The sequence below is a fragment of the Penicillium odoratum genome (genome assembly GCF_028828045.1).
Source record: "Penicillium odoratum strain IBT 22623 chromosome Unknown utg000005l_segment0_segment0, whole genome shotgun sequence".
Lineage (NCBI taxonomy): Eukaryota > Fungi > Ascomycota > Eurotiomycetes > Eurotiales > Aspergillaceae > Penicillium > Penicillium odoratum.
The window spans coordinates 3,705,006-3,715,965 of record NW_026643147.1 but is presented as its reverse complement, the minus strand read 5'-3'; the positions used below and the strand labels follow the sequence as shown (position 1 = coordinate 3,715,965).

General features: G+C 48.9%; 5 protein-coding genes across 5 annotated transcripts; 2 read left to right on the top strand and 3 right to left on the bottom strand.

The window, feature by feature from the left end:
- Positions 1-153: 153 nt before the first annotated feature.
- Positions 154-2,452, bottom strand: N7520_006929 (uncharacterized protein; the record flags this gene model as incomplete). Its single annotated transcript, XM_057140863.1, has 3 exons — positions 154-1,119; positions 1,171-1,953; positions 2,006-2,452. The coding sequence occupies 3 exons, from the start codon at positions 2,450-2,452 to the stop codon at positions 154-156; spliced, it is 2,196 nt and encodes a 731-aa protein (XP_056994869.1).
- A 990-nt stretch (positions 2,453-3,442) lies between these two features.
- On the bottom strand, positions 3,443-4,973 carry N7520_006928 (putative flavin dependent monooxygenase; the record flags this gene model as incomplete). Its single annotated transcript, XM_057140862.1, has 2 exons — positions 3,443-4,838; positions 4,903-4,973. 2 exons carry the CDS (start codon positions 4,971-4,973, stop codon positions 3,443-3,445), a joined length of 1,467 nt encoding a protein of 488 aa, XP_056994868.1.
- Positions 4,974-5,460: 487 nt separating this feature from the next.
- Positions 5,461-7,152, top strand: N7520_006927 (Telomere end binding protein; the record flags this gene model as incomplete). The annotated part of the gene is made up of 3 exons (XM_057140861.1): positions 5,461-5,844; positions 5,901-6,860; positions 7,021-7,152. 3 exons carry the CDS (start codon positions 5,461-5,463, stop codon positions 7,150-7,152), a joined length of 1,476 nt encoding a protein of 491 aa, XP_056994867.1.
- A 191-nt stretch (positions 7,153-7,343) lies between these two features.
- Positions 7,344-9,362, top strand: N7520_006926 (uncharacterized protein; the record flags this gene model as incomplete). Its single annotated transcript, XM_057140860.1, has 1 exon — positions 7,344-9,362. The coding sequence occupies one exon, from the start codon at positions 7,344-7,346 to the stop codon at positions 9,360-9,362; it is 2,019 nt and encodes a 672-aa protein (XP_056994866.1).
- A 174-nt stretch (positions 9,363-9,536) lies between these two features.
- Positions 9,537-10,945, bottom strand: N7520_006925 (NAD(+) diphosphatase; the record flags this gene model as incomplete). Its single annotated transcript, XM_057140859.1, has 3 exons — positions 9,537-10,249; positions 10,336-10,782; positions 10,849-10,945. The coding sequence occupies 3 exons, from the start codon at positions 10,943-10,945 to the stop codon at positions 9,537-9,539; spliced, it is 1,257 nt and encodes a 418-aa protein (XP_056994865.1).
- Positions 10,946-10,960: the final 15 nt, after the last annotated feature.

Here is a 10,960-nt window from a genome sequence, read left to right as displayed (position 1 = left end):
TAGCACCGTAACAAAGCAGCGTCGCAAATTTGAACATTGAGTCTCTATATTTGTATACGTCATAGACTACACGTCAAAGGATAAACTTCTTCCGAATGGTTTGATGAATGCCATCATAAGAATTAAGTTTCCATTTCCTAGGTAGATCACACGTTACGATAAAACCTCTGAGCTGAAACGCAAGCTGCTGCTGCCTCGGCCTGCGAGACCACCATTTCCATTGCCATTGCCATTTCCATTTCCATTATTCACCCCAGGGCTCGTTGGGCGACTTGTAGCGGTCCACTTCGGGCTTCGTGGCTGTGTGCTGGTCGAACGGGTTGAAGGGCGATTTTTGCGGATGTCTCGCAGCTCTTCCTCCTTTCTGCGTATGAACTCGTCACGAGAGGCAAGTGTAAGCTCCAGTTGTTCGATTCGGGCAATGTGACGAGCTGAATCGCTCTGGTTGGTGACTTCTCGTAGGCGGCTAGAATTTCCCTCAACTTTGTGCTTGAGAGACTCAATCTCAGCTTGGAGTTGACGCAATTCATTGCCAGATTGAGCAGCAGCGTTGGATGCGTTCTGATACTGCTCACGGGTATATTCCGCTTGGTTTCGTTCGTATTCAGCCTTGCGTTCCAGGCTCGCGGTTTCCTTTTTAAGAAGGCGAATCTCTTCGCGGGCTGCCTCAAGATCAGCAAGTAAGCCGTCTCCATTCTTGAGTTCTTGGCGAGCATTCTCAAGGTCCTTGTTCAGCTGGAGTCGCTCTTCCTTTAGTTTAGCGATATCCTCCTTGAACTTCTCTGCTCGTTCTTCCAAGGAAGTCTTGGAATCTTCCAAGCGGTCACGCTCATGTCGTGCCTTGTGGAAGTCGATCGTTCGAGTCTCGTAGCGATGTTGAACATTTGCCAGTGACTTTTCCAGCTCCCAGTATCGTTTTCGCCATTCGATCACGTCGTTTTGTAACGTTTCTTTCTCGGCAGCATGGTTGTTTTTCATTTGAAAAAGATTTGTCTCTAAACTTTGCAGTTCGTGGTCCAAAGTTGTGTCGGGACCTTTGGTTGATTGAGTAAGTTGGCTAGTATCTGGAAGATCGACTCTAGCACGTTTAGACGTGTAGTCTTTTTGGTCATCCTCGGGCTAAAAGCGTGTTAGTAGCTAGTAAAAATCGACTTTTGTGTATTGACTTACCAACGAGCGCTTCTGTGCAGCCACTTGGGACTCATCAGATGACGACGTCGAGTCGGATCCTTCAGGAGTAAGCAAGTTCAAAGGCTCAATCATAGGTAGCTGCCAAGCAGAGAAGCTGTGTAATAAGTAATTGAAAATTTCTTCGGCATCCTCATCCACACCCAAGGCATCATCCTGAAGATCACCCACTTCATCGTGAAGCCGAGCTGTGCATTGCAGAAGCAGTCGCAATCGCTCAGACTCGGTCACATCTGGCAGACAGCGCTCAATATGTTCGCACGTGTTGGAAACAAGGAACCAAATAACGGGAAGGAGACCCCCACTCCGGGTATATGTTGTTCGAATATATTCCACAGAAGGACTTTTCGGATTGAAAGCAGTGTCAAAGACAAGGATTGCAGACGGGGGTCTGAAAAGATCTCGCACATTGTCGTTGGAGTGAACACCAAAGCTGAGGGAGCCCTTCACCAAAGATACCTCGGAGTTACCGCCCAGCTCTTCCCGGGGTCGAGTGTAGTCGAAACCTTTGCCCTGCAGGTAACGCTCGATTACGGCTTGCTTTTTATCATCTCGGACTGCGATGATAACATGAAGCTCATGTGTGCTCGCGAGTTCAATCAAATGCCCGAGCAGCAGAAACTTGGTGCTAGAGTACTCGGCCCACAAAGCCTGCTTGTCAAGACCAGAATCTGCCTCATTCAAGTGGTGAGCGATATTTAGATCGGGATGAGTCGTTACATTGTTCAGTCGAGCTATTAGTTCATAAATCTTCGACTTTAACGACTGTAAACATCGCGATTAGCTCAAATCCGGGATTGCTATGGAATGAACTTACATCAGAGTGTGGATTTTGAGGATCACGGCCAGAGGAAGCCAGAAATTGGCGCATTATTGAAGCTCCATCTGTAAGCGCACGCTCGTAATCGTCCTTCACCCTTGCATCCATCGGAAGTGTCACGGCAAATTCGGCCGGACCAAGGCGAACAGAGCCCGGTTGAGTCACCTCGACATCTCCGACTGTCAATGCACTAGGCTGAATGGTCTGGATTCCGGTCTCACCATGAGCGAGGTGAGTTGGTTGCAGTAAAGATCCTGCATGTGCATGATGAACAGCAGTGTGAGAATGTGTCATGCTATCATTCTCGGCTCTAACACTTAACGGAATCGCCGTTTCAGGAAAGGATGTAGGTGCTGCAGCTTCGATATCTCCGACAGAGGACGGGGTGTCACTTGCAGGAACAGGTAGTGCGGGGTTTCCCAAGTGAAATTGTTTGTCCTCCATATTTTCGGGGGATACCGCAGAGGATATTGAGCCCCTTGCCTTCAAAGTATAACGAAGAGGGCTCGAAGATTCCCTATGGCAGTGGTGACAAGAGAAGGACAACCAAAAGGGGGTTCTGGCCCTTGTGGGGATCAAAGAAAAGACAAAGTGGCAAAGATAAAAATGATCAAAAGTCCGTCAAAAACATTTGAAGACACCAATGTAACAGGATCCCGTGCCACTGTTCATTGATTGAAATGAGCTAGTCAAGGAGATTCAATGCTGACAGTACTCAGCCTTGACTTGTTTGCAGAAGAGTTAACAAGCTCCACGTTTCAAAATTGGAGGTGTGTATCCTCTTCTGAGGAAACTGGTGTGTTCTGTTGGAATCAGCTCAAGTAAATTCTGGCTGTTTACTTGGCAGTGCAAGGGAATTGCAAGCTTTGATCAGAGACAGTAGGGTAAACTAGCGGGTTCGCAGTTAGGGAGGGTTGCGCAAGACGTTGCGATGATTGAATTTGTCAGGAGATGGAATGTAGGGGAGATAGCGGTTATCAGGTGTAGGTTAGGGCATACTTACATCGGTACAAATCAAGTATTGGCGAAACCGCGGTTGAAGCGCCCGAGCTGGAGGTATATAGAAGAGTGAATGGCCGGACTCGAGGTGGAGATGACATTCAATCACGTGATTATGCTCTTATCGATTGGTTATCTAGCCCGATTGGGACTAGTGGGTTTTGATCTACACGATGATCGCTCGAGTTCCAAGGTTCAAAGTTCAATTATTCTCGGAGTTGATGTGCGGAGATACTCAGAATGAATTATTGAGGCATATCGAATGCCTATTTGTCTAGTTTCATCTGTACATAAGTCTACACCTACCACATGAAGGTATCCTACAACAACTTTAAAATGAAGAGAGGACCTCTAATGGAAAATGATGAATGTTTAAATCAACTTAATGTCTGACCCTTAGTTACCATCTCTCTGAATGGTCTAATACTCCAATGTTTACGAAGTTCCAGCTTCCTGATCCCGTTTCCAAGTTTCAAAGTCAAAGCCGAGCGCCTCGAGTGTCTTTATGTTACTGCGCTTCTCTCCCTTCTGAACGAAAGCTCGCCGAATATCAGGGAACAATGCCCGCATCCATCGTTCTCGATCTCCCCAATATGCTCCTAGTTTCCCTTTCCCGTTATCCACGAGCCCGGGGCGTGGTTTGGCACTAGCTGCCCAACTATACAGAAGGTTGAGGTAGTCTGCGTCTGCGGGGAAGGGCATCACATGGAACAACTTTCCATCTCCTTTCTGTGAAACTTCCGAGTCCTCTGATGCTTTCATATCCCCTTTTTGTGGAAGTGAAAGTCGCCCCGACCATACACGAGAAAACAGAGATGCTTGGTTCTCCGCTATGGCAAATGGGATCACTCGCTGTGAAAGAACCGGAAAGACAAGAGTAGGGTGTTCGATATAAAACAATTGTCGATAGACATTCATTGTGCGCCATCCATGTGTGATAACAGACGGATTAAGAGACGATAGAAAGGGGAAAGAATAGAAGTAGCCCGTGCAAAAGACGACAGCATCGACTTCTTTCTCAACATGACCATCTGCGAAGCGGAGGCCTCGGTCGTGCTCTGCAGGGGACAAAAATTCGACGATCTCTGGGCGAATAATTTTATCCGAAGGAGAAGAAGCAGCGAGATATGACTCGGACTTCTGTGAGACGATTACCTTGCCCTTGCTGACTTCATTGATCTGGGCTCCAATATCGAGCCCCGATGCAGAACTTCCAACCACCACCACCTTCTTCTCTCGAAATGAGTCTGGCGAGTCGTAGAATTTAGAGTGGGATATAGCCCCAGTATTTGCCTTATCCCAAGCTTGTATGCCTGGAATATCGGGAAGGTATGGGACATTGAAGTGACCGCTTGCCACAACCACAGCGTCGTAGACGGATGTGGCTTCTACACCCGTTTGAAGATTGGCTGTGGTCAAGGCCCAGGTACTTAGCTCTGGATTCTCGAGCTTCACATCCTTGACTTGCGTCTGAAGTTGAATGTGGCTTTTCGTGTCCGCAGCGTATTCTTCCAGATATTGTTTCACAGAACGATGTGTAGGGAAGAGTTGGACATCTTCGGGGAAAGATTGATCTGAATATCGCATCAGATCCTTTGGAATGTTGGTCTCCAATTTATCATATACTGGTGATACAAAAACAGGCTCGCTCGCCCCCTCGGAATGATTGATCCATATTGGCTTGTCAACGGGCTCATGAGGATTCAAATGGGGCACAGTAGTGGCAGCACCAATTTTGGAAGAGCGAGGGGTGTAGTTCCAGACGCCACCAATGGAGCTCCTCTGCTCAAACACGTCAATCTGGTCAAAGTACTTCTCTGCCCGAAGGTATCTGTTCTGTCGGTCAGCAACATGGACTGATCAATTTGAATTCACAATGACGGGGTTTTCCTTACTTTACGGCAGCAAGACCAGATGGTCCTGCCCCTATGACAGCTACCCGCTTAATAGGATTGGTGACTGCCATTACTCATTACTCAAAACTCAGTGCTTGTTCGGCGAGGGGTTGGGGAAGGGAAGCCGGTCCCTCGCGCCATAGTGGAGTGGATCTGAGCTTATCGGGGTATAACAAGCGCCATCATTTCATCACAAAACATTGTGCGACTTCCAAGGTATAGGACAGAAACAGTGTCATATAAAAGAGTAGTTGGACAGAATATCAGAATAGATTTGAATCATTTAAGTAGTTCAGTTGGTAGTTAGGTGAAGTTAATTGAATTTGCCTGATTCTTCAGGTGTGAATATGACAAGGTATTGGAAAAACACTCAAACACATTGGGATTCCCTCATTCCTGCTGTTTCATTACCTCGGTATTACCAATTGTCAACCCGGCTGTTTGTGGCACCCGCGCTCTTTCAACTCACTTTTCCCACCTTTCATGCCATTTCATCGGATCTTGCCTGTATTCTGATGGTCGCGGACTACTGATGTCGTTCAGGGATTCGTGGACACAATGACAGCAGTCGACCAGCCTCCAGCACCAAATGCGCAACTCACCAAGATCCCGATCGCGCAGCTGTCGCCCACCCTCGAGCAGCCTCAGGAGAAATGCATAGAAGCGACTGTGACCCTCGTCTGGCCGTACTCATCATCGACCAAGTCTCTTAGTCTCTTGCTCGCCGAACCCGATTTCCGTCTGCGACGTTTTCATGGACAAGTCAAGGCAATATTTCATGGGCGCGTTGCAGAGAAGGTGGCCTTGTCCCATGTTGGCATTGGTGACACTATTTGTCTTTCCTTGGAGGGTTCGAATTTTGTTGCGAATGATACAGCGACGCAAACTCCCGGAAGATATGTCGCGTGGGATATACACTTTGACCATGGGTTGTCCCTCGAGGTAACTTCGGCCCGCAAGCGCTCTACCAAGATCCGATGCTAATGATATTGTACTAGATCAATCGGTCATCAAAGGATTCCTCAAAAGATTCCTCAAAAGATTCCTCAAAAGATTCCTCAAAAGATTCCTCAAAAGATTCCTCAAAAGATTCCTCAAAAGTATCCATCGAGTATCACGATCCTGCACCACAAGAACCCGAACCAGTTCCGCCCTCGACACCCCGCGTCGTTACAACAGACCCATTGGTACTGGGACAAAGCTCATGGGAATCGCCAGCTTTTCTACGATCTGGTTCAAATCTTTTTAGCAGTGTGCCTCGTACCTCTCTTCGGGAGCCTGTCGAGGAGGATGGGTTTGTTCCTGGCAAGGGAAGAAAACGGCCAAGATACAGCTTGAAACGGGACGATTGGCACATCTTGGATGAACCTATGAGCCCACAGGAGCAGAAACCTGCGTTAGATTGGTGGGAGAAAGACTCTTGGGAGAAGATGTCTGAGGGAAGCGAGAATAACGAACCAGAGATCAATGAAGCCCCAGATGCTGAACCTCAGATCGGCAGTACAATCCCTGATGGAGATCAGACAAACGAGGAACATACATCTCAAGAGCAGGCTTCTGTCTTTGTCAAGCCTTCTCTTGAATTTTCTGGAGGCCTTTTCGGCAAGCGACCACCACAGCCCAGTGATACTTTCCAGCGGCGCCTGATGTCAGCCTCCCATCTTCCTACAGATACGCCGCAACTCCGACCAGTACCTTCACCCGGTCTTCCGATACCCTCGCCTATCGTTTCAAACTCAAACAACGATCAAGGCTACTTTTCAGAATCCCACACTGTCTCCCAAATACAGAACGCAGATGCTGTGTCTCTAGAAGCCGATGCCATTGTGACTGCCTCAGAGCCGATACATTTCTCCACCATTTCACCCGTTTCTCCTCCAAGAGCAACACCGATAGCTGCTGAAGATATGGCAAGAACACATCAAGATGATGAATCTATTTCCACACCAGCTGGCCTGGTAACTCATCAGTCCCCGGCGACCTTTACTCTGGAAAACCCAACTGTTAAATTGGTATCCGATCCAACAGAATTATCAAATACATCGAAATTTGTCCATGATACCGTGATGACTAAGTCTGGGGTCAACGTTGAGCAGGTTGATGAGTCGCTTCTATCAGCTGTGGCAGATCAAGTGGCAGATCAAGTGGCAGATCAAGTGGCAGATCAAGTGGCGGATCAAGTGGCAGCTCAATCATGTAAATCTGACGGAGGTGAACGAGCCGTGGACGATCGAGACGACCATGATATGAAAGACAAGGATGATTCGGAATCTGAGGCGGAATCTGTGGCGGAATCTGAGACAGGATCTGAGGAAGGGTCTGAGGAAGGGTCTGAGGAAGGGTCTGAGGCAAGGTCTGAGGCAAGGTCTGAGGTTGAACCTGTTGAAGACAGCAATGAGTATGCCCAAGCTGACTCTGGGCTTATTTTACACGCGCGAGAGATGGCTGGCGAGGACACAGATGGTCAACAGACAGGAAGATTCACACCCGAAGGGTCTAAAGATGATGAGAGTGACAACCCTTCAGACTTATCTCAGGTCGAGCAAGCTCATCACACGCGCCATCGCAGTTTTAGTGACGAAGAGAGTCTTCCTGCCGAGGATGAAGCTCTATATCATGAAGATGAAGGGGAAGATGAAGACATAGTATCAGGCTCTGAAGTTGAGGACCAGTACGACGAAGACCCCGATGCGAGTAGCGATGAGGAGCCCGAAGCAGCAGATTTGCCACGACAGTCCTCTACACAGCATGAAGTAATTGTACTGGATAGCGATAGTGAAGACGAACTCACCTCTGAGCAACCAGCGAATCCGCATTTTATGCATCAAGAAGCCAACACATACCGTGATTCATCGACACAGTCTGAAAATGAAGGATTGGATTTGGCTGAAGATGAGGAATCTCAATCAGAAGCCGAATATTCCGAGGATGACGAGAATGAGCAGGCTGAAGAGTTTGGCCAGAATGACAGAGTCCACGACAGTAATATGGAAGACGAGTCATCTGTGGATGTGTTGGCTCAAGACTATTCTTCACAGAAGCATTCGACCCAAGAGTCTTCAATGCATGAGCGGGACCACAAAGGCGATGTTTCTGACGCCGGATCAGAGGTGGTATCACCAAAGGATTATCATTCTGACAACGTTATCAAAACCGGTGCAAACACGGAAACGGTCATTGGCCTAGACTCCGACGAGGATAAATCCAGCGAGGTCGGTGAGATTGCTCCCTCTCGAGAAGACTCGGCATCTGCCAGTCAAATAGAGAAGGCTTGGTCTGGTGCGGAGCCCAAGCCAACGGGTCTACATGGATGGGATGGCACGTACGATGAACGTTCAGATGAAAGGGCGCCTTTGGGTGACATTCAAATCGGCAATGAGGCAGCAGAAACTACCTCGGCGCAATCCACCTGGCCGCAACTTTTGACCCCTGATCCTACTCAGGAAGTGAATGACTCCCAGGCCACTGTGAACAAGGAGAGGACAGTAGAACCTTCTCCTTCAGCACCGGAATTCGCTCCAAGTACATCGGATCACCCATCTGAGAATGTTGTGGCCACATCACTCCCAGAGCAGGTATTTTCATCAGAAGACGTGCCTGATGAGAAACTCGCAGGTGATCCGCTCGTTGTTATACCAACCACCGAAACCATTCAGCTCGAAGAACAGTCCAAAGCTACTCAGGGAGAAACTCGGGAAGCCCCAGCAGTTGTTGTCAGTCAATTCCCGGCTCCTGATCGCCATGCCCATGGACTACGCAGTAAACTATCTTACTTCGCTCCACTCGCCACTCTTATCGACCATTTTAGTGCTTTAGTGGACACCATCTCAATTGTTCACGAAGTATCCCCAATTGCCAAAGCAACTTCCGGTCCAAAAGACTATTTCATGACCATCCAACTTACCGATCCATCTATGGCTGGTACCGTTCTTCAAGCCCAGATATTTCGACGCTACAAGACTGCAATGCCGGTACTGGTTGAAGGAAACGCAGTCTTGCTCCGAAATTTCAAAGTTTGCAGTTTTGACCACTCGATCACGCTGGTCAGTGTTGAATCCAGCTCATGGGCTGTCTTCGATGGTTCCGGACCAAAAGCACAAGTTAATGGTCCTCCCGTTGAATATCGCTCGGAGGAGTTAGCCTATGCATCTGGCTTGCGAAAGTGGTACGCCGATTTCGGCGCAAGCATGGTTGCCGACCATCAGCTCCAAGCGTCCATCCTAAGTGAGAGCGTGGAAAGAGAGGGCAGTGCCATGATAAGTGAGTCTGGGAGTGTAGACTCGGTATCCTGTGGGGATCCGCCGTCCTCTGCTCGAAGCTCACGACGCTCGCGTAAGAGTCACCGGCAAGTCACCATCCATGAACTCCGCGATGGCCGACGCTACACGGAGGTTGGATCTCCCAGCTCCAAAGAAAGCATTCATGAATTGCGTGACGGCACACTTTATGCCAATCTGTAAAATAGAACCCACTAGTTCAAGTGATATCAGTCCCACCGAGGTCTCTTCGATGTGAATAAACTTGTACATGTGCAGTGAATCTTCAAATGTATGTCTTCGGGATAGCCAGCCACATTTAGTCTGTACACAAGTGGTAGGCGTCGCCATATGTACGCAATCTAGGATCTATGAAAATCACATCTTAGAAGCCTTCTCATCATGAGGGAAATAGTCCTTGCTGATCGCCGCCTGAATCAACTTATTCGCAATCGCTGTCGGTGGCGGCAGTCTCAAACCACCCTTATACTCCGGCCCAGGTCCAGCTCCAACACTCAAATCACTCACCCCAATACGTAATGCCTCCTCCACCTCCTCAATATCGAACCACTTCGCATCCTCAAGCTCAGGATCATGCTCCAGATTAATCTTCTCGTGGGCCGGATCAGCCACCTGCGCAATGGCACCAATCATCAAGTTCGCAGGATACGGCCAGGGCTGCGAAGAATGAATGACAACCCGCGAGAGAGTCACACCAGCCTCTTCCCACACCTCACGGCGCACGGCATCCTCAATAGACTCCGCTGGCTCGATGAAACCCGCCAGAGTCGAGTACCAGTTTGGTGGGAAACGCTTAGAGCGGCCAAGGAGAACACGCTTGCCATCGGCGGAGACGACAGCTACAATGATTGTTGGGTCTGTGCGGGGGAAGCACAGGTTTGATAGGGTTGTGCGGGTCGTGCAGGCAGGACGCTCTTCGGACTGGCCTGCGGCGATGCGGGCGGCGTCTGTAGGTGGGCAGGTGCGCTTGGTTCCTGCGTTCACGGAGAGAGTGGGATTGCCACAGGTGCCACAGAAAGTGTTGCGGTTATTCCAGTCTGTCAAAGCACGGGCTTGGGCGTAAACAGCGGCTATTTTATTGGTGAGCATATATTCCCAACCATAGGTTTTATCTTCTTTTTGTTGAGGTTATCATTAACCTCAGGCTTCGACATACCTTCGTCCGGAGTAAAGGTCGTAACGATTCTAGTCTGGAAGAATGAAAGGCCTTTTGCTTCCATTTCACTAATGATGTCTTTGGCAGCGGCTTGCTGGGCCTCGCATCCTCTGGGGGTAACATCGACAGCGAAGCATGGGGTTCCAGAGTAGATTTTGTGAGCGAAGCCGTTCTCCTTGCGGCTCTCGTCCAGACCAAGGAAGATCAAGATCGGCCGAGTTTTTCGCGAGTCAAATGACTTGATCGTATCTTCTTCAGAAAGATCAAATATATCCTGGGGGATAAGCTTGCGTAGTTCCTCATATTTGGCATAGTACAGCTCAGCCGGGGAGCGAGTGAGCGGGGCGAGGTTGTTCAGCACAACGAATTGCGTAGACGGGTGCTTCAGGGCCGTCGAAAGGAATGGATGGTTATCGCGCAGAAACGATAGCCTGTTTATTGGGGAACCTGTGAACTATCAGTATTGCGTCCATTATCGTCAATCTTGCTCTCATCTCCTCGGCAATTCCATACTGGAGAAATAGTTCGCAGTTTCCCGGCCGAAGCGCCGTGATAGCATGGATTCCGCGAGCGTATGGGCTGGGACCGGAATTTGAGAGGTTGCGCTCATGTTGAAGATGCTCTA